We start from the raw sequence: 23,695 nt of genomic DNA, 5'->3' as shown, positions 1-23,695 counted from the left end.
TGCGAATAGGACCTGAGGACTGCTCATCAATACAATACTGGCCCAATATTAACCCCTTAAGGACAATGGGTGGTCCCTAAGCCCATTCAAAACGATGCATTTTGAGCCCGTACATTAAGGGGTTAACGGAAATGATATATAATGCTTATAACCATATGCAAAACAGTAAAAAAAAAGCCGCATTGACAAATCAAATCATTTTTGTAAGCCTATACAATGATACAATGTATAGCTATCTATATATTCTCTGCGAGACCAGTGTCTTAAAATAAAATTGTAACAAATAGAACATAAAGCATTCCTAGATTTGAGAGATATCTCTCTCTCTATATATATACACAGTGTATATATATATATATATATATATATACATATATATATATATACATTCCTACTGTTGCATACATTTTTAGTATTTTAGGTTAATGGCTTATCATCAGGTACAGCTCTGGTTCTGTGTTGGTTGAACAAAGCTTGTTAAAAATTTCATTATATACACAAGATTTATAAAATGAGGGTGATCCCACCAGGAGATCCTCGGAGTCTCTGATTTATGGTTCTCTGCCATGAAGAACGTGTATCAAACCATGGAAGGCTGGTGATCAGGAAGAGGTTCTCCCAAACGGACCTCCTCCTCACTGTCTACATGGCCAGGTTTATACACAGGAGTCCTCTTTTTTATCTGAAAAACAGAAGGTGAAAGGTCACACCTATGGCGAGGAAACTACCTTTGGTAGGAAGCATGTCAGCATTTGTCTTCTAGTCTTTTTTTTTTTTAGGGAAATGAGACTCTAGTTTAACGGATTTGGTAATTTGAGGGAAATTTTGTATCTAAAAAAATTAAAATGAACAATCCAGCTTCACCAAATGCTCCAAGAGAAGACAAGACATTGTATCCATCGACGGACAACCACTGATCATTCTATGTATTCTATGTATTGTTATAAATAGTAACTCTTGCCTCCGATTCTATAATTTACCTTATGAGACATTGCAGCCAAGACGCCCATCACGAGGAGAAGCGCAACGGCCAAAAAGACCCACCAATACGCCTTCCGTGGTGTCTCAACTATATGGTCTACTACCTCTGAAGACGCTGCTTGGCCTATAAAATAAGCAAAAAAAACCCCTGAATTTTCTCCTGAATAAGGTGGGTGCGAACAGAACATATATAAATTTATAGAATGCTTAAACATCATCATAATAATAAAAAATATAATTAAAAAATATTAGAATATTAGAATAAGAATTAAATATGAAAGTGTCACCTGACAACATTGTATCAACCAAAGACCTAATCATCTATTTCCAAAAAATGTGGCCATCATGTATTTTTCAACAAGTCTTTGTAAAAGATCCAGAAAAGCAGAACCATCGGATTTTATCTATGTGTCTGTCCGCAGGGACCCTAACTCACCTGTCACTTCTACATCAGTCTTACATTCGTCTGGCTTTATCAAGTCTCTGTCGTCTTCAACCTCAATCCGAAACCCGTAAGTTCCTGATTTCTCCACGTTGTACAGAACAAGCGTTAAAGAACTGTTTTCCCTGTTAAACAATAACGTTGCATTTTCGTTGCTTTCCATCTTCCTTTCGGTTCCTTCCAAAGCAATAATGACATTCGAATTGTTTTTTTCAAACATGTTGTCTTTGATGATGTCCCACCTTCGAGCTTTGATACTTGATGGGTTAGAGATGTTGTAACACGTGATGCTTGCATTGCCACCTTTACTGACTCTCACGTTAGCACGACAATCACAAGGTAAGAACCCTGAAAACAGAAAGAAATATTGGACTTAATGGACCAGAGTGTGTAGAGTAAGCTGAAGAGTCACATGATCTAAAGGGTATCTAAAGCTATTAGAGTATTGAAGATGTCCAATGTCCAAAGAGTGGGAAACCAAACCCAACAGGAATGGACTGATGGACAAGAGGACTGATTTATTGTCTATCCTGTTTTCTCCACTTGCTACATCCCCACCTAGCCTATCACATGTTTATTTGTTGACTTTTTAAAGGTGGCTTTCCATCATTAGCAGATATTGCAGTAAGATAGACGCCATTCCCGTCTGCCAATACATGTTTCATCCATGTCCACTCCTAGGAATCTCCAGAGCATCCATGGACATTATCCAGTAGATGTTCTAGAAAGGATAGTACTCAACAAACCTCACAAACAAACATGGGTATGTCTAACCCTTAGCTCTTAGATTTAGGTTCTAGGGGCTCTTGGCATGTTAAAGCCAACGTAACCAGAACTTTAACCCGGAACACACCAACGGCAGACCAGGAGCGAGTGCTCAAAAGTAGATTGTATAGGGTGGCGTTCCATATGACATACCCTATACTGCAGCTCGATATACTGTAGTATCGGGTATAGAGATAAAAGTCCGACTGGGAATCACAACAAGACTTTAGAATATGAACAGTAAGGTGGACAACGTTCCTTCATTGTCTCTCTACAAAGAGATTGTTCACAGCTGTTTTCACATATAGAGGAACTTATACAAAAAGGAGACCAGATACATTGTAACAATAACCCCTATAATACTGCCGAGATCATCCATATCCTCTAGATTGTAAACTCGAATATGATGGAGCTATACAGTATAAAACAATAAATAATAATAATAATAATAATAATATCCCAAAGAATTAATCGGTACGTACCTGATGTGCTTGCGCTGATGGGGTTTTTTGTCAAACTGGAACAAACCGCTATAAAGCAGGTGCAAAGAATCGAAAGCAGTATCATTATTTCTGATCGTGAAGACGATGACTTCAAGAAATTTCAAATTTGGAGTCTGGGGGACAAAAAAAGAAAGGAAATAGAGATTTTATGTGTTACAAAAATGTAAAAAAAAAGTTACAATTTAGCATTGATTAAAGATATTTTCTCACTAAAAACTTATTTTTTAACTTGTCCGACAAATCTTTGATTTTTAGAATTTCCCAGCAGATATGATCCAAACCGGCCCAAGGGTCGTCCAAACGGTTTTTGTGATTTTATTTTAATATAATATATTATTATTATTATATTATTTTAATTTAATGTATTAAAATATTTTAGTCCATGAATATAATGACGGAAATTTGAGATTGTTAGAAAAATAATCTTAATTTTAATCATAAAACCCAAGAAAGACTGAACAATACCCAAATATAAGGTGCCTTGAGTCTTGGACTAGGTCAGGCCAGGACACAAAGGAAGGGACTTGATGGCATTTTACTTTTAATATCCTGTTATTGTTAAAAAAAAAAATAAAGCAAAAAAAAAATAAAAAGCAAAAAAAAGCAAAAGTGAACTATAACGTCGATTAACGACAAAGTCCAGAAAAGGGGAAATTCACTATCCTCCGCCAAGGATCTGCGATAGCGCGGAACAAAAACAAAAACATCTCTCCTTATGAGAACTCTAACTTGTCGTGACGCGATTGAGCTTTCAATAAGAAAAATAATTGGGTTGGTTTGTCTATGTCAGAAAGAAACTTGCTCGCAAAATACTTTAGATTACACCTGCAGAAAAAGAAGAAATGACCTTAAGGGGTTAATATATGTTCTGAAGAGCATGTTTTTCACCTATAGGTATCAGGAGCTGCTTTGCAAGATGTATAGGACAAGTTTGTAGCTTTTAAAGCCCCTGGAGCTCAATTATGAGAGAGCCGGGAGAAAAGTTAATTATTGCAGATCTGAAGCCGGCTGCTTGGATAGAAACAACATTTCTACTCATGTTAGGCGTAAAAAAACCCCATACCCCGGGGTAAATGAAGTTAGAAAAAAACAAAATGTAAATGCTGAAATTAAATCCTTTTGTGTGCTCGGTATATCGACGACGTAAATAGGATCTCTATTCAGAGATCTTGTATCGACAGAGGATTCTCAATCCAAAGCACTAAAACCCCCATCACCCCAACGCTATCTATAGTATAGAAATTCACGACTGTGAAAAACTTTGGGGTGACTTAGAAACTTCCTTGTTTTTGAAAGAAAAGCACATTTTGTCCATTAAAATAACATGAAATGGATCGGAAATCCAGTGCAGACGGACTATTGTAGCTGGAAACGGACGATTTTTAATGGAATCTCTTCATAGGCGTACAGAGACCCTTTATCACTCCCATCACTCCTGTGTTCCAATGGCCCTTTATCACTCCCATCACTCCTGTGTTCCAATGGCCCTTTATCACTCCCATCACTCCTGTGTTCCAATGGCCCTTTATCACTCCCATCACTCCTGTGTTCCAATGGCCCTTTATCACTCCCATCACTCCTGTGTTCCAATGGCCCTCTATCACTCCCATCACTCCTGTGTTCCAATGGCCCGTTATCACTCCCATCACTCCTGTGTTCCAATGGCCCGTTATCACTCCCATCACTCCTGTGTTCCAATGGCCCGTTATCACTCCCATCACTCCTGTGTTCCAATGGCCCGTTATCACTCTTTTATGGCTAATTGATGGTTAGAAAACTCTTTTGTAATTATGTTACAGCCAGAAAACAGCTCGGTGACCCCAGACTTTGCGTTGTGTTTATGGAATGCATGTAGATCACAGTAACCGGAGACAATTGTCTGCAGCCACTCGTGCGAGACAACACTTTCCATCATCACTAAAACCTGCTCCCTGCTTAGCGAACGTCCCCAGAACAAACCTCACAGCTTTGTGTATGAAGATAAGGAACTGAGAGACAAGGGGTGACGGCCACAATATATACCCCACTTAGTAATACACCATGGCGAGTGTATACAGAAACATGAAGGCAGACCGGCCCCCGGCCCCCGTCTAGTCCCCCGTTTCTCCTGCTGTAAAGACTCAAACATTAATCAATCGTCGGTCTCGTCTTAGGAGCTTTATGTCTATCCCATGCATATTTAAATTCCCTCAGCGTATTAGCCTCTACCACTTCTACTGGGAAGCTGCTCCACGTATCCACCACTTTCTCAGTAAAGTAAAGCTTCTCTACATTCCATCAAAGCCTCTGACTTAGTTTTAGATTGGGTCCTCTTATTGTAACATTCCTCCTCCTTTTTTTTTGTAAGATAATGTTTGGTCTTCTTTCTAAGTCCTGATCTATCGTGCTATGCGTGATGAGAGTTGTAGCCAGACGATCTTGGTTTGGTCGTAACGGAAGTAGTAGCCTACGGCAGCCAACCTGTTTGGGCTTACAGGTTAAGTTATCTTTGATTTCTGCCGAAGCGACAGCATTACCTGAGGCGGTTTTCTTAGGAGCACGGCAGATTTGGGGTAAAAAAAACTAACTTGACAAGAACATGTGACTACGGGATGAAATCAGTTACAGGAAAAGAAAAGTCCTTTGCAAGGAAAAAAAAAATCATAGTTCAGACCCTGCTTTAGATTTTAAGTGAATGAAAATTATGCATTAAAGATTTTAGCAGGAAAGTGAAAAACGTGCACAAATAATAAATATAAACGCAGTTATAGAGGCAGAAAAATATAAAATATTTAAACATACGAATCAGTTATCAAAAAGCTACTATCTGGGGTTTCACGGTTCAGTTCTATCGATAATATAAATATGAAATAAATGCTTTTAATGCAGGGAGCCAGGCGCCTGCAGAAGTTGGATCGACCGCCTGTTTTTGGGGTTAGAAAGTGGTGAAGAAAGTCTGTGGGCTTTATTCACTAAACTGGGAGTTTGCAGAATTTAAAACTCTGGCTACATAATTACTTTTAGAAACAAGGCATTCGGGAAGAGACCCGGGAGAGGGTAAAACGCATGCAAAATCAGTTCCCTAAAGTCCAGCATTTTAGAGAAGAACGAGCAGACCGAGGCCGACCTCACGTGCAAAAACAATAACAAACAATTACTAGAAAACAAATAACCCAGCAACAATCCAGAGAAAGAAACATAACCTGAAAGAGAGCGACAAAGACAAAGAAAAAGAAAAAGAGACAGAGAGAGAAAAAGAAAAAAGGAGAAAGAGCGAGACAAAACTTCTAACGCAACCGAGATCGCTGGGAATGACCCATTAACCCTTCTATATCCGATAACATTAAATTACAAACACAGAGCTGATATCTGCCCTCCTCGGCTGACCACAGCAGACCTCGGAGACCCAGAGACAGCTGATCTCCCGTATCAGACAGAAACAGAGTGTAACGTTACCCCAGACTGCTCTCCACGCGTGACAGCTTCGCACTGACACACGAAGCAGCACGAACGCCTGATATGTAAACTTCGGAGGGAACTTTCACTTTCCGTTTTCAGGTTGTGTGAGGGAACTTCCAGGGATCCTCTCTAGATCATCTCTACGTTCATAAAACACGGACATTCGCGCTGTCCCCCGAAATACCACCTTGGTCTAGAAAAATACATGTGAAGAATGTGAAGAATGGCGCTTGCGGTGAATACGCTTTGGTTTGAGGATAATTAAAATGTAATTTTATAATCACGGCAGATGCAGATATAATTTAACGAGCTTCACGCGGTCTGACAATATCATTGGCGATACACTGGATGGAGTGCATGCATTTATTACAAATGGCTGATTCCTTGGCCATCTGGGTCTCTCAGGGTGAGGGTGTGGATCATACAGGTTGCCATCTGAGGAGGGATGATCCCAGTGGCGTGAGATGGGGTGGGAAGGGGCAGTAGTAGAGTTTCGTAGTGTCTCCAAATGATCAGATTCACAGCAAATGATGCCAACAGGAAGGTGGCAATTACTTTCCAAGGAACCACACCTGTAGAGAAGGTACAATTAAAGCTCAGGTCAAGCTTGAGTTGAGTTTCATGCCTCGAAACCTGTTATCTAACCACAACCACAAGCGTCAAGCCAAGCAAACTCACCTGGGTCCATCTCTGAGGCAAGAGTAGGCTACGGATTGACAACCCTGTGACAGGGCCAGACAGGTCCACTCGTTTATCAATAGACTACACAAATCTTAATGGATATAAGACTATTGCAAGGAGTGATGGGGTCCCTCGCATGGTGGCTTATGGTAAAGTCTCATGAGAAGGGGAGTAAAGAGAGTCTTCTTCACCCTTAAGCCCTGTACTTTGTATGGAGTCCACAATCCAGGCAGTTTAATGTGCGCTGAAATTGGCCAGTTGCCCAGTTGGGCTTCCTTGGCTAAACTCAGCGTCTGACAGATCACGGCATCCATCTGTATAGCAATAGAGACTCGAAATGGTTTCCGGTGAAGCCTCCTCATGAACCAGACTGCCGAAGGTCAGTGCTGGGCTATCGAGCATCTCAGTGAAGCGTCGGGGTCTATGGGAAAACAGCATATCGCAGATGGACTTAATTTATTTATTTTCGCAAACAGGAAAAGGACAACGAACGATTCCAATCATTAAAAGGCTGACAGAACACTGCTGTTTGTCTCAACATTCCACTAGAAGAAGCTACAATATTTTTAAGAGGCATCAAAAAAAATGATCAAACGGTTTGGTAGAACTTTGAATTTGTTCCGGTTGACTTTGATAAAATCAAGCAATCCGTATATATGCGTGACTTCAATGAAATGGATTTAATAGGGAAATAGAATGCTCCGTTGTGCTTTGCTTCCCTGAGTTCGCTTACCCAACAAGCAGTGGGCTCAAGAGAGGAGAGTCACCATCTAAAATATTCCAATACATGGGAGGTTTTCTTACCCCCTAAATATTAATGGGATATTTATTGATCTTCTTTTCCAGGCGTGGATTCGTGTTCTGAGTTGGTGGTCCGAGGTGTGAAAATCAATGGGTTAAATAAAGCCCAGATATGAAAAACAAATAAAAATTTCTCCCACACTTAAAAATGAAGGTAATGCGCCCTGGAAATCACCATATTTTTAAAAACAACTCAAAAATTAAGCAACATGGGTGAGCAGGTTGGGTGACCTTCTAGACGCGATGCGGTTGCCAATTTTTTTTATTGCTTTTCAGCCGAAAAGTTTAAAAATCCAAACATTACTTTTTTTTTAAAGAAAGATAACTTAGCTTTGAACCAAGAATTTTGTATTAAAAATTGCTTTTAGGGCCGTAGAACCCTGCGATCCCCTCATACCCAGCAAACATTCTGACCTCCTAGAAAACAGGGGCATCAGGGGAGAAGAGGGGGCATCGTGGGTGGAGGGGGGATCTCCCAGCCTCTTTATTTTGAATCATTCGGCCTTAATTGTTAGAATTTTCAAAGTTATTTTAAGGGCAGCGCAATTGCTTCACAAGTTAATCGTTAATAGCCTGTTATGCCGTGTCCTCCCCCTTATGTATTAACTGAAAAATAGATAAACATGTCAGCTAATTGCCTCCTCTTCATCATTAGCCACCAAAACCCTCTGCGACCTTACTTGGGTCAACATTTTCACATTCAAGCTTAATAAGTTACGTTTAGGAAACATTCTGCGTGATTTCAGAAAGGCCCACGGTTTCCAGAGCACTTTTGGAGTTACAGGCGAAGGCATGCAAATACGAATTTCTCACTCATAGGTCCATCGGCCCCCCCTGTTACTTTATTCATAGGACAGGGTTTATAATTCAGGAGCCCGAGCGTTTCACCTACATACGCCTGTTCCCATCTTGTTAGATCTCGTTGGTGCCGCGCACGGATTAGTAGACAAGGCCCTTTTTTAAAGGCATATGAAACCCACTGAAAGCAGTCCCGTAAATGCTGGCTGAAATCTTCCTGGCTGAAAATTCCCTCCTTAGCTGTACTTTGCTTTGCAGTAAAACATATAAAGATTCCCAGCGACCCAGGAAGCTCCATTTAACCCTTCCTCGCCACCTTCCTTATCACAGCATTTGTTCTTAAAGCTGCATAGATGTATATGTTCAGGAAGTCTTGGAGGAAAGATATCATACAATGTTTATCACAGACAATCACGGTCTTTGTTGAGGAAATCCCTGTCTATAAAAAATGTTGTTTTTTGAAGATATCAAGAACAGTTTATTAATAATTCATGTTTGAAGAACAACAGGAAATGTCGAAGCATATATTTTTATAGTACAAAAAATCACAATGTATATATAAATGGAATATGATATATACAGACACCAGTGATGATGATTTACTTTTCCAGGACAGAAATAGAAAAAGCAGAGGTTAAAAAAAATGAATTAACACAAAATGGTTTCACTTCATTAAATGTAGACATTGGTGGATGCCGTGGGATCTTTCTGTAAAAAGAGAATACAAAGAGAGTCGTTAACACCCGAGAATCTGGAGTCTAAAGCATTGGGGGTAAGAATGGGGACAGTCAAGTCCACGGTCTCAAACGAACTGCTCCAGTATGATGTCATCATGATGTAACTGATGACTATAGACTCAAAAAGACAGCACTCAGAATGCTCTTCTGGCCAGACATGGAATTGAAAATAACAGTAATAAGGTCTTCTGGATCAAAGCTAGCTGTCCACCCCAGGCCAGAAACCATATGACCGATGTCATTTATATGACTTGGGATATGACATCATATCCAGGCGCTAGTCACTATCCCCAGCCTCCATATTGTAAAATCCACAGACGGGGAGATCAGAGATCTCCCCGTTTCACCAGTTCAGAGCCGTTTTACAGGGTCTTCTAAACTCACCATAGACTGGTCCTTCTCTTCCGGTCCTATCAGCGGCCCCTGGGAAGTTCTGCGCTCTACAAGAATGTATAATATCTGTTACAATTGTATCTTTAAACGGTGACGCGTATACTGTCCATTCCAACTGTTTCAAGCCAACATTGGTCATAGGGGAAAAAAATGAAATGCAAAGAATGAACAAACTGTTAAAAAAAAAACAAAAAAAAAGCTAATTTGTCTTGTGGTCAAAGTAGAACTTCCTGGAATGTAAAGTGAGTTTTACTTAAAGCTTCAGGACGGTCTTCGATTCAGATACATATTTAATTCTCCGCGGGCTTTCCACCAAGAAGACATCAGGCTGCAACGGAAAACATTTGGCTGCTTCCTGATACCACCAACACCCAAATACTGACATTTTGACTCTCACCTCTGAACCCAGCAGAGGACATAGAAATTCTGCGAGAGCGACATTTATACCAGACAAACGCTGGAATCCCCACGAGTGCAACGGCAGGAACGGGGAGGATCGTTTGGACTGCGACTGGTTTCTTCTTTCCATCGTACGAAGCAAGCTGATGATCTGAAAGGAAATCGATCAGAAAGGATTGGGCTCTTCCTTGATCAAGGATAGAACGAACCATGTTTAACTCTTTTGGTAACATTGTTTCCCTACGCTTATCCGAATGTAGGACACTCAAGAGTTCAATGAGGGCTACACTTGGGATCACAGCTTGGGGAAACTAAGTGAGGGTCTAGGAAGCTTCCTCACTTCTCCTGGGAGCTTTTTATGGAGAATCAGTGAGACGGATCATTAGTGAATGAGTCCCACCAGGAGAAAGGCTGAGCTGGTCTTTAGATAAAGCTTCATCTAGGCGCTATGGAACTTGATGGCGCTATCTAAAACAATCAATAATAATCAATCATAATAATTCGCAACTAACCATCGCTATAGTTGGTGCATGACTGCTTCTCTAAGTGACCATCGCCGTCCACAACAACGCAGCACATCGGTCTGGTCCGGTTAGACGGGTGTAGAGAGCTGTAGGTTCGGAATTTGCCTTCGAGTGGCTCCTCGTCCGTGCCTGTATGTTCCATTACGCCTGCGGAGGACCAGGATATTTGCACCGGTCTGGAGCTGTTGACCTCGCATATTAAATCTCCGCTTTCTCTGAAATTAATTATAGGGTCACAGACACCTGGAAAAAACAAAGTATGGAGGACGTTTACAAAAAAATGAAGAAATACAGGCGTGGCAAACCCAACTTTCTCGGCAAACTTACCAACAACGCTGAAACGGATGACCGCCTTCCTATGCCCGGCTCGAGAGCTGAAAGCCAGAATGAATTCGCCTGCCTCGGAAAAGGTGGCATTGATTATATTGATTGTCACCGCCATCCCCGTCACCTCCACGGAAACCTTTCCTTCCGGGCTGTTCTCAGTATGTTCCCCGCCGTTATTAAAGTCGAAGTCGATGGATTTGTCGCTGCCCCATTTCACGTTGAGATGTTCCAGCTTCTTGGTAAACTTGCAGGTTCCGCTCACCGTCTCTCCACATTGAGCCGTTATAGATTTTTCACAAGAAACCTGAATAACCGGGGAGAAAAAAAATCCTTCTCCATCCTCCATTACAACTTTCCGGGCCTTCTCTTTCGCTAATTTCCTTCCATCTCATCCATCTGCCTTCTCTTTTCTATTCTCCTCTAATCTCCATTCTCTATGCTTCAGCCCCCCCCCCATGTCTGTCCTCCATTCTTTCTCCAACCAGGCTTCCATTCCAACCCTTCCTATCTGTTTTCTCCTGACATCAATTCCATGGCTTCTTCCCCCCACCACCTTTCCAAGGATTCCTAACTTCCCCTCTGGCTTTCTTCGCAAATTCTAGGAGACATCTCTAGCCTAATCCTTGGATGGCCAACTCACCCTGAGTGCTCACTCCCGGCAGGATGGACAGCAACACTAAGCAAGAGAGGGCTCCATGCATGCGATCCATTTCAATAACGTCGGGGAGACTGAAAAGAAATTGTGCAGCCGGTAAAGTTGCTGATGATGGGAAATTTTAACCGGTTGCCCCCCCAAAAAAACCTCAAAAACATTCTACCGATATCTTTAATCCACCTAAACAGTTTAGTTTTTGGAATATGTAAATTTCTGGGGTGATTTTGGGCAGGTTTGGATCTGCTTTGTGTCATACGCCCACGCAGACGTTCTGATGAAACATGGCAGGTTCTTGCTTGAAATTAGGGAACAAACCTCAGCTAAACAAAACCCAGCAGGTTCTCGCTTCAGATCGGGGCTCCGGTTCCCTCAACGAAACCTCAACGAGAACAAAATAGAGAAATGTACAGGAATCGCCGGAACGTCTGTAATCAAAACAACGTTAAGAGACCTTCATAAATCTTGAACGGTGAGCCTTGTTTTAAAAACATTTTTACAGTTAACACATTTTTTTCCCCAGACGCTTGGTATTTAACCCACGCATTTTACCCCCACAGGCGTTATGTTTAAGAAGTTGGGTTCCTGGGTATAATGCGACAAGGAAATATTGGCAAGTACCCTGCGGCTGTTGTGTTATGGAAAGAATCCGGATCCTGCGCATGTTATTGACATACAAGGGAAAACTGCCCCGGGTCTGTGTAAATTAAACTATTGCTACTTTATTTAACCGTTTATGTCATAAATACATTTCTGACATATTATTACCCTGGCAGATTCCATACGCTTTTTTTTTTTTTTTTACCAAATCATGTACTTTTGGCAGACGAAAGACCGGAAGAACCTTAAATTTCTTACAGCTGTAGTTTAATTATGGCCAAGTAGATTCTCCAGTTTTTTTTATTAATGGGGCAGAGTAAGGTGATGGAGAAACCCCAAAGGTACCAAAGGTACAATCTTCCGATCACCCTCAACCTTAATTCCCCATCCTACGCAGGCCCTTATACCCTAAAGCTTCAACCCAAAATCGCAATACAATTTTGGGTTGACCCCACAACAGGTAGATATTGTTTATTGACCCCAATAAATGGGGCATCCATCACCCCTAATCCATAGGGCCAGCAGAAAATGTTCTAGTGGTGGGGCGAAGAACCAAAGAACCAGAAGAGGTGAGCCAAGGGCTGGAGACGTCCTGAAGTACGAATGTTCTAAATGTTCTCCTGGATCTGGATCTTCTAGTCCTTCTAGTAATTGGGTGAAAAACCCAGAAAAAAAATCCTAATAGGGTAACGGGGTAAATTCTGCTTCTTCTCCTATCCTGAAGATGAAATTGGTTTATTATAGAAGGTCACACACATTCCATAATGACTTTCCTCTCATCTGCGTTCTGTTTGCAGGTTTACGATGTACGCGCAGACTTTCCCCCGATTTGTTCTATTTTTACACTTTGTTGGTTACATCACACGAGCCGTACTTGAAATCGCAGACTAAATAAAAGCCCCAGGATGGTTCCCAGCACGGGTGCTGCGGCTGCGATGTGTTTTTTGTGCAACGAGAAAGTATCTGACATGGCTCTTAGAGAAGATTGCAACATTCACACAATGTGGTCACATGATCCCCTGCGGGTAAAGCAATTGTGTCAAAACACGCAGGGTTGTGCAGCCTCGTTGCCGCCTGCCTCCAAGGCTCCGTTTCACGGCTTCCGTTGTCCTCGGCGTAGAGTGCCATAGGGGCAGTAAGGGCACTTGTAGAGTACAGGGGCTTTCAAAGCCGTCTATAGAGCCCCTGCATGCTCTGTAAATGGGCTGGTTAGGGATATCAGGGATAGTAATTGCCCCCTGGTTTTGTGGTGGTGAGGGCTGCCACCCCCATGGATCAGCCTTGGCCAGAATACCCCAAGATGGGGTAATTGTAAAAACGCTGGATGTAAGGATTTATGTTATGCTGGCACAAGGTTTAAAACAAATCCCATTGATATGGCAATCGGAGTAATGATCCAATCAGCTGTTCGATTGGCCAATAGGGTGAGAACTCTTATTTGAATCTTCCCACCGCGATAGCCTTTTATATTGCCCTGGGTATCCGCAGCTGCCCCTGCCCAGAGGCATTTTCTCATATCTGAGTAACAGAGTAAGTTCCCGACATCGATTATTCGATAATTTGATTATACAAGATTACCGCGAGTGTCTCTTTTTTATGAGAAAACTTTGTATCTCTCCGAAAATGAGCTGGGGAGCTCCTACAACATTTATTACCCCACCATTTAAACCCAGCCGTCGTTTCTGCCCTCACCCCAGTGTACACCTTGTGAGACTTTGCACCCTGCATGTCTCTTTATTATGATTATTGTTCTCGTTGTTGACATGCGAGGGCAGGAAGATTATGCATTTCGCAACCCCAGCCAAGAGTAAACAATCGATGTTAATGTTGCGATTGGCAGATAAAAACGCTGTCAGCGGATTCACAATGTGATAACATGTTAGGACGCTAGAAGCAAATAGGAGAGGGAGAAACCCTGACGTACATGAATGGGTTAAATACTCCAACTGTTTCCAAATAGGAGAAGTTCACAGTATAAAATCATAAGGTGGTAAATAAGTGGATCAGCCTTCCAGCGGAAGTAGTAGATGCTAATCCAGAGTGGCAATTGAAGTCTGCATTGGACAGACATATGGCTATCCTAGGATCTTATCAGCTGACAAAGTTTGTGTTTTCATGACTCACCTGTCCCGTGCTTAGAATCTACATCCTCACGCCTAGTTCTGTGTTAGTAAATATCAGGATTGAATTAACATGGAATAATCATCATGCAAATAAAGTCAGAGACGGCTCCCCATTGGGGTGTGCCCAGCGTTCCAGACACATTAATTATCAAGCCGATGCACCGACTTTTCACCATCTCAGCAGGCATAACCCCTAACCCAGTGTGAACTTCGGCCAAAATGCCAAAGCTGCCGTGACATCCAATCAGAGAGGAGGACCTCACCAAAAGCTCCAACTGAGGATGTCACTGCAAACACCACCTTATTGCCCACAGTTCACCTCAGGGCAAAATGACGACGCTTGCAGTGACGTCCTCTCCCTCGATTGGAGGAACTAGAGAGGACGTAGATCTGCCGTAGCTCCACCATTTTGGTGGACGTTGCCTTGTTATGTCCGAAGATGCAGAAGAAGAAAGAAGATACCCTTAAGGATGGAAGATAGAATAGAGAAGAGAAGGGAGAAGAAGAAGAAGCAGAAGTGGTTGGCAGAGAACGTAGGGAAACATTCGAAGAGTGTGAGAGAGAGAATGAGAGTTAGAGAGAGAGAGAATGAGAGTGTGAGAGAAAATGAAAGTATGAGAGAGAATGAGAGTGTGAGAGAGAATGAGAGTGTGAGAGAATGAGTGAAAGTGAATGTGGCCACCAGGCCACGAATTCCTTTCACAATTAAAAATGAACCTCCTCTTTACCCCCTGAATGTTAGCAGATGTATAGATGTTTTTATACCCATTTACATGCACATGTTACTATGGATACACAATAAACATTTAAATTATTATTTTTTTTTTTAATGAAATTAGTTTAAAAAGGACTCCATGTCATATATTGCCAAAATAATAATAATAAAAAGGGATTATTGAAAAGCTAATAAAAATGTATACAACACAATGTAGCAAGAAAAAAAGTTGTTGTGTCCTAAATAAGATTTTTATTATTATTTATTGATTTATATAGTGCCATCATATTCCAGAGTGCTGTACAATGGGTAAAGAAGACATAACAAGCAGCGCATCACATAACAATTTTAATTTACAGAAACAAAAGTTAAACAAATTTAAATAATATTATTAATTGCAATAGATTGTAAGCTCACAAGATTAGGGCCCCTGATATGCGCATGAGCGTGTTAGAATAGAAAAGCTTATCGTGACTTTACCTACTTGGAGGAGTCTGGCCTTGGATTTTTTGACCTTCGGGTCCAATCTCTCACATTTTTTTTTTTGGTGGAAACCAAATTGCCATAAGTTGTCCAGGAGGAGAATACGCCAAGAAATGCGGATTTCCGACACTTGCTTTCGCTTTTGGGAATGGTTGATGCTCCTGGTCATTGACACCATGCCTGCTTGGGGAAAAATGTGCCAGTTGGTTCCTATCACGCTTAGGGTCATGTTTGGGAACCTCACGTCATTTTTAACTATTAGTTATTAGTAGTGGTTTCTTTTTGTGCTCCTGGTAAAGGTTAATGCTTAGGGGGCATTGAGAAGATATTTCTGCAGGCAGGGTGCTGGGTGTATAGCGAGGGGTATTAGTAGCGGGAAGAGCGAGGAGGTTCTGCTGCTTTTCAGATCTCTGGTTAGACGTCGACTACAGTATTGGGGGCAGTTGGAATGGAAGGATGTTTTACTTTATAGAGATGGTGGTAGAAGTGGTAGAGGGTAATACAGTGAGGGTATTAAACATGCATGGGGTAGACATACGGCTCCTGAATCTAAGACAAGACCAACGACTAGACGGGGGCCACGTGGTTCTTAAAAGAAAATCTTTACGTTTTCCTATAGTGGAAAGAAAACAACAAATTCCACTTTCTAAGAAGAATAACATGTGGTTGCAGGCTGCCGCGTTTACTGACATGTTAATCCTGCTCTAGTAAGGACATTTTCCTGCCTCTCGGTTGTGTTCACGAGAAATGTTGTTTATTTTACGACACGTAATGAGTTTCGCGTGAAAAAAGTGTGCCAAAGTGCATGAAAACGGAACGTCCGCGTTAACCCTCATTATAGAGATTCTTTTTACTGCGTTTAAACCACCCCCCACGGTCTTAGAAGAGTAGGGTTGATGAGTAACTAATATGATAGCTAATAGCGTATAACTTCTAGAATGTCCCAGTTTAGAATCTAGGTTTTACAATTGAAGGTTAATGTATATATTCTAGTAAAAAAATGATGTGGTTTCCATAGCAACTAGTGCTCCGTTTTCGCTTATTGCCCTGCTTTTTACACTATTATGTTAGAATTCATTTCCGTTTGATGAGACAAATCGTTGAAATCCTCTTTACTTGGTTTACTTGGAAAAAGATTTGCTATTAGGGACTGTCCTTCAAAATCCAGGATGCATGGGTGCTAATATTTAAAATTAAAAAATTTAACTTTCTCATTTTGGTCCTAAATGGTAAATAATAATAAAACTGAATATACTTAAACAAGTGCCTATTGGAACCCCGAAAAATTGCCCTCCCCCCAAAAATGTAATATTATATAAAATATTACGAATCAGTTTATCACACAAATATCATTTCATTAATAAATACTCATAATTAACATTTTTTACATTTTTTAATTAATGACATTTTATAGTAGTTTTTTTAGATTCTGCATATTAAAGGAGAAATTTTAATTGTAAATTTAAATCTGACTTCTGACAAAGATTTGCTAAAAGAATTTTGAAACAAAATAATTACATCTGTGAAAAAACCAAAACAAAAAAACCCCAATAAATTCATATTTTTTTCATGAATTAACCCGAGTAGACTGCAGACATTATAGAAACTTCTTTATTGCTACGGTTCAACATTAACCACATGATATGGGATAATTCCGACAAACTTTTATTACCATTTTCTTTTCGGCATTTGAAAAACATACTTTTTATAACCAGAAGCTCGAAACTAGAGATGTTGGCGATAAAACATTTTAAACATTGCGCTTCAGAGAAATGGAATGCTCTTATCTCTTCGTTTTATACATAGTTGTAAAACTGCAGCTAGTTTGTTTTTACTAGCTAGTAAATGCTAGAATGTTGAAATATGCGAGGGTGTTTTTCAGGGCTTTTTTTTTTCTTTTTTTCCTTTTTTTCCATCTTTTTTATTTCTACTTTGAGGAAAGAAAATAGCGTTGAGCTATAGATAATCTATATTCTAACAGTAGACGGTTCTCTAGAAACATCACGCTGGCTAAAGTTGGTCTTTATTTTATTTTTTTCTTTCAAAGTCTAGATTTTTTATTATTAGTATGTTAATTAATAATACATATAATAATTCATTATTATTATTATAAGAAATAATAATACTAAAAGTAATGATAATAATAATAATAATAATAAATATAATACGTATAATGATACTAATTAATAATAAATATAATACAACTACTACCACTAATAAATATAATAATACTAAAAGTAATAATAATAATAATAATATAATAATACAAGGAATAATAATAATAATAATATAATAATAATAATAATATAATAATAATAATAATAATATAATAATAATATAATAATAATAATAATAATAATGCTCCATTTAGTATATTCTGAAAAAAGCCACTCAAGTGAATTCATTATGCAAGGGGCATACAGGGTACAACTCTACCTTCTCCCAGGCCATGAGGGTCTCATTAAACCCCCTTAAACTTTAGCATTAGCCGCTGAACCTCTTGTGTGAGACGGTGCTGGGGCCGGTGCTGGGGCCGGTGCTGGAGCCGGTGCTGGAGCCGGTGCTGGAGCCGGCAGATGGTGAGTATACCGTGTCTATGCATCGGTGGGTCGATGTTATCCTTTAACATCGCCGAGCTTCAGGAATGCTATCCTGCTATGTTGTTTGCATGAACACACGTGAGGGTTACTAGGCACGGAGCACCAAGTTTCGATTTTCAGCGCCAAGAAGCACGGTCTATTTCCCGGAATCAGTTTGCAAGGAGACAAAAACATCTTATGATTATGCAGGTGGATCTTGTGGTTGATCAGGTGGCTCTCGGGTGAAAAATGCTCCCCTGGGGCTTACTGCAGAAATATTCTGTCTGCTTGGTGGATAAGTGGAACAGCCTCCCAGCAGAAGTGGTAGAGGGTAATAGAGCGAGGGTATTAAACACGCATGGGATAGACATACGGCTCCTGAATCTAAGACGAGGCCAACGACTGATTAAGGTTTGAGTCTTTACAGCAGGAGAAACAGGCGACTAGATTGGGGGCCGATCTGCTGGCAGATTCTAGATTTTGATGTTAAACTCAATGCTAGGTTAGCCAGGATCCAGAGAGGAGCGGATCATTACGTTACACTATTTTTCCATTTTCTCTTTAAAAACAAAAACTTCTTTAAAACAAAACAAAAACATTTTTTGGCCAAGATTTTCTGCTTTTGCTTCTAGAGTTGCTATTTTCAGTTGAAACTTCTTTTTTGAAAAAAAATAATATCTTATTTTAGGTTCAGTCCTGAAATAAAACAAACAAAACCTATTTTTGGCTACATTTTCCAGTTAAAGCTATAGAGTTGCTATTTTTAGTTTTTTCCGGTCATAATACCTTATAATAATACCGTATTTTGCAACAAATGTTACACGTACACCTTACAAGCACAGAACAATAAGAAAAAAATATTAACGAATGGTCGGAGATCCCCTGTCGTTAATTTGACGTTAATAATCACATTTTTGGGAGAAACTCATAAAAAAAAATTCTAAGAAAATAAAGGCTGATTTTCATCTCTTCCTGTAAATTGGATTAAAGCCACATACCGATCACATATACGAGATGTTATTATAGCGGAGTGATGTTTACTCTCCAGACAAATTAAGTAAAGTAAATACAGATAATTTAAACTGTGCGTTTTCTATTGATTTGCTTTCATCGCCCGGAAGCTGTATGTAATGATTTATGGTCTGCTTTATGTGTGAACGGATGCTTCTCTCGGCAGATATTGGCACTGCGCCTTCTGGGGGATTTCTAATACAGATTTTTTGGTAACCCCCCCCCCCAAAAAAAACCCTTCCGGTTCTTCTCTACGCAAGGTTCATCTTGGGTCAAACGGGTCAGAGTGAGAGGTTCCGGAGCTTTTAAGGCAACAAAGTGTTAAATGTTAGGACTTGTCCTGGTCGGGGAACCTGGAGAGGTCCCAGGTATAGTTGCCCAGGTCATGCCGCCGTTACGCTTATACCTTCAGGGCTTTCTTTCCAGAACTGAAATCACATACGGGGGGGGGGGGGTCATTAAAAAAAAATCTCCATTAATTAAATAAATTAGTTAAAAACAATTGGTAACTTGGAGGCATTGGTAACTTTTATAGGAGGAGGGGGTTATGGGTAAGTGAGAGGGATTATAGGGAGGAAGTATAGGAAGGATTATGTGGAGTTATGGCATGGGTCATATGGAGGGTCTGTATGGGGTAACAGGAGGGGTTGTATTGTGTAATGGAAGGGGTTAAAGGCAAGGATTATATGGACTAATTGCAGGGGGTTATATAGAGGGGCTGTGTGGGGTTATAGGAGGGGTTGTATTGTGTAATGGAAGGGGTTAAAGGCTAGGATTATATGGACTAATTGCAGGGGGTTATAGAGAGGGGCTGTGTGGGGTAGCAGGAGGGGTTGTATTGTGTAATGGAAGGGGTTAAATTGAAGGATCATGTATGGTAATGGTATGGGTCATAGAGAGGCTGTATGGGGTAACAGGAGGGGTTGTATTGTGTAATGGAAGGGGTTAAAGGCTAGGATTATATGGATTAATTGCAGGGGGTTATAGAGAGGGGTATGTGGGGTAATAGGAGGGGTTGTATTGAGTAATGGAAGGGGTTAAATGGAAGGGTTATATGGGGAAATAGGAAGAGTTATTAAGAGTCATTTTATGAAGTCATAGGAAATCATGCAAAGTAACCAAAATGGCTTTTAGGTAAGGGTTAAATGGAGTAATGGGGGGCAATATAGGGAGACGTTAGTTTAAGTAACAGGGTGGGATATGGGAGGTGATAGTTTTTGCATATAAATAACATTTTTTATGTTGTTTACATGTGTTTAAAGCTTTTATTACTTCTGCCTACTGTTTTTAACGAGAGTTCCTACCTTTGCATGGTATGTAGTAATACCTCTTGATGGCCACTGTGTGGCAGTATCAGGACACATTATGTTGCCCCTCTGGAGTAATGAGAGTATTTTGTTTTATAAATATTTCGCTCACTAGAACCTGCTCACAAAATCATGATAATGAGCGTAGTGGGCCGGCGGGCGTCAGGTGCCGATTCCTGCACAGCCGAGGGGTTTTAATCCCTAAATTAGGTTGCATATCGAATAATAAAGGGAAACGCGAAACTTACCCTATTGCACCTTTTTTCACAAATCCCGTCTTTAAATCTCGTACACATTCCCCGTAAGCTGAAAGATAAATTTAAACAGTGGTTGTAAAGGACGTGTTTGGAATTTTTAATACATTTTCAAAAGAATGATGAGAGGGAGAAAGTAAAGAAGGAAGAGGCAGGTTTTTCGAGCTCATTTGCTGGTTGGTAAACTGGGGCAGTTAATTGACCCCCTTTGTGTGATCTCATGGGGTTAAGACGTGGAGGCTGACGTAACAGAAGAGTAACAACAAAGTAACAGCTCTGTTCTTACTGAAAACATGCGCTTCAGCTCTCGTCCATATCCCTCAGGTCAGAGTAACCCTCAACATGAAAGGGTTAACCACCTGCGTCACGTTAGAACATTTCTCTTTGATAAGAGGTGTTGTGCGAGAGAACATGGAGGCTGAAATCCCTCCTGGCCATCAGTGACATGAAAAGAACAGAACAAGTGGGAGATAATGCAGGTAGAGCAGGTAGCGCCAGGGGCAGTGGGGGAGGGGGGGTTAATCACACTTTTGAAAGTAGAGGAGATAAAAGGTCCTGTATCTGATGGACGCAGAGCCGTGTGCCTGGGACCAAGGAACGGTAATGTTTCAGAGCAGTAAGGAGAATATACTTTGTTTATTATTTTTTTTTTGGAGTCCATGTTCCAAATATTTTGGGGCCTTTGGTCCCGTGACATGGTTGCCAACTGGATAGGGTCACTTTGGCTGCTACTCCTGATGGTCAACTGACGTAGACGGGAGGTCCATGCTTCTACCAGGTCTCACTTCTGCTTCTTCTTTGGTCATAAGCTGAGATTTAGGTTGTTTTTTATGTGGTTCTAAGTACCCCAAGCTTTGTGTGTCCAACACCTGACTTATCGGAGGTTTGTGCGAGGCCCTCTCATACGTTCCCACCACCAGGACCAGTGGTGACAGGGTATGCAAAGTAGAACCCCCATTAATCCACTGGAAAGGGCTTATGAAGAATGATGGATCATGTTGTTGTGTCCTAGGAAGAGGAAGATGAAGGACTTATTAGGATTTATTACAGGGAAGGAACGTAGGATCCCTTTAAACGCTTAGCTCCTATTGGTAGAAATCATAAGCATTTATCTGATATCCCCGGACATCCCGGATTTTCCGACAGAAATTGCTGGAATGGTCCTAACAACAATAATAACGATGATTAATACGGAACATTCCAAGGTCGTTCCCAACCTGAAACATGAAGGAAAATGTTTAAGGAGCGGAGCAGACGATCCAGCCTTTTATTACTTCCTTGGACTCCAGAAGAACGGAGGACCCGACCTTTCGGGGGGAAATGTAAACCTGTAGTGAACGGATAAGGTTAAACCAGTTAATTCCTATTTCCCAGTACGCCATAATCAGGAGAGCGTTAGACCGGCGCAGCGATCGTTTATCACACGCAGCGGCGCCTGACCAAACAGTGGACAACGTATCGCAGCATCAACTCCGCCACGGCCTAATACCCTCACAAGGCCCAAGACCCTGGTTTACTAAGCAGTGCTAAACCCAAAGAGTCCACGGAGCCTTTTTTCAGGGGACCTTTTCCTACCAAAGAGGGCATTTGGGCATAATGGATAAGGGCGTCAGTGTTGGGGCTTTTAACCCCTTAAGTCCAATGGGCGGTTCCTAAACCCATTGAAAACACTGCATTTTGAGCCTGTACATGTACGGGCTTTGTCATTAAGGGGTTAAATTGCTAAAGATATAACCAAGTTTGACTTCTCCACGGGTTTGGGGGAGCCGTGGATGCTTTGTGTGTCCGTGCGTTTCAATTCATTGAGATCGATGCTGTTTTATTATTTAATGTCTAGATTCAATTAAGGAGATTCTAAAATCCGAGAGAGAGAGAGAGAGAGAGAGAGAGAGAGCGTCTCTACTGGTTTAGGGAAAATAAAGAGATTGGAGATGACGGGTATGTGGAGAAAGAGAGAGAGAGAGAGAGAGAGAGAAGAAGAGAGAGCAGGGGGGGCAAGGAGGTAGATGGGACAGAGAGAAATGGAGAGACGGAAGTAAGGAGAGACAGAAAGGTCTCGTAGACAGGGAATAGGACAGACAAGTGATCCACAAAGATAAGGAAATGATTAATGAGACAGACGTCCTCCTCACCTGTTGTTTCTGTAAGGCCAGGTTGTTATGTTATATGCTATTTGTTATGTCCTGACTACCCATTGTACAGCGCTACTGTGTATGGTGGTGCTATATCAAACAATAAATAATAGGTCATTACAACCGAACTGAAGAAATAGGTGGCAAACACCTGTATGTGACACAAAAAGCAGGGATCCATTGACATCCTGGGTACCCCTAGGCACAAACCCTCCTTAGCGTTACAAGGGTTAATGCCGTACTTTCTTGTTGTGCGCGGATAACTTTCATTTTTCAAACGTTTAGATTGCAATATTAATTAATTAGTCCCTTTTATTTTTTTGCTTAGGACTTTTAATAATCCCTATCGCTGAATTCATTATTCTGTTTCATATTAAATGAAAGTTACTCGGCCGATTTCTGTGTTTTTTTTCTTCCGCCCGCCTTGTGCTTCGGGGCGTAAAATTATGTCGATAAAACGCTTTCTTCTTCTAACTGCTCTTAAGAAGCCACAAGGTCACATAAAAAGTCTTGCCCCAAAGCCACGCCAGCCACATACCCCTCAATACTGTGGCCCTTTGAAATATCTCCAGGTATGGCCGTGGCTATAAGGTCAATCATGGGGAAAACCGGTTGGTTTGGGTGACTTCTAGCCACAGGAGGTAGACGGTAGCCGCAAGTCCCCAGCAGTGATACATTATTACCACCGTAGATACATTATTACAGCCAGGAACAATTAGATGGAGCTCCATCAAAATCATTGGGGTCTCTGTAAGGGGGCATCTTGTGACCTTCATGCATCTCGTGCCGTAGGGGTTGAAGGATAAGAGACTCTACTCCATGGACCTCTCGGTGACGCGTTTCTTGATGATGGATTTTAACGCAGTTTCACTAATGCCCTGTGAGCCGGTGAACATATTTTCATGATTAATTTAGGACGCGTTCCCAAGGAAAGGTGGAGGACGTTGCGCGGGGAGGCGTAGGATGGACAGAAACAGATGAGGGGAGCTGCTGGGGTGGGATCGGGTTAATGATGGAGCGTCTCAGGGAGGAGAGTTACGCGGTAATTTG

General features: G+C 41.1%; 2 protein-coding genes across 3 annotated transcripts; both read right to left on the bottom strand.

The window, feature by feature from the left end:
- Positions 1–417: 417 nt before the first annotated feature.
- LOC128471751 (uncharacterized) lies at positions 418–6,164 on the bottom strand. 2 transcript variants are annotated; one of them, XM_053453727.1, is made up of 5 exons: positions 6,127–6,164; positions 2,671–2,804; positions 1,418–1,771; positions 981–1,105; positions 418–682 (listed from the first exon to the last, which is right to left on the bottom strand). In XM_053453727.1, exons 2-5 carry the CDS (start codon positions 2,753–2,755, stop codon positions 581–583), a joined length of 666 nt encoding a protein of 221 aa, XP_053309702.1. In that variant the 5' UTR covers positions 2,756–2,804; positions 6,127–6,164; the 3' UTR covers positions 418–580. The 2 variants fall into 2 exon arrangements, with proteins under 2 accessions (XP_053309702.1, XP_053309703.1); XM_053453728.1 differs by having other exon boundaries at positions 1,442–1,771.
- A 2,758-nt stretch (positions 6,165–8,922) lies between these two features.
- Positions 8,923–11,135, bottom strand: LOC128470957 (uncharacterized). The gene is made up of 5 exons (XM_053452804.1): positions 10,790–11,135; positions 10,451–10,705; positions 9,937–10,089; positions 9,531–9,586; positions 8,923–9,117 (listed from the first exon to the last, which is right to left on the bottom strand). The coding sequence occupies exons 1-5, from the start codon at positions 11,133–11,135 to the stop codon at positions 9,082–9,084; spliced, it is 846 nt and encodes a 281-aa protein (XP_053308779.1). The 3' UTR covers positions 8,923–9,081.
- Positions 11,136–23,695: the final 12,560 nt, after the last annotated feature.

Source organism: Spea bombifrons, chromosome 13 (assembly GCF_027358695.1).
Source record: "Spea bombifrons isolate aSpeBom1 chromosome 13, aSpeBom1.2.pri, whole genome shotgun sequence".
NCBI classification, from domain to species: Eukaryota; Metazoa; Chordata; class Amphibia; order Anura; family Pelobatidae; genus Spea; species Spea bombifrons.
This window is presented reverse-complemented; position numbering and strand designations above follow the sequence as displayed.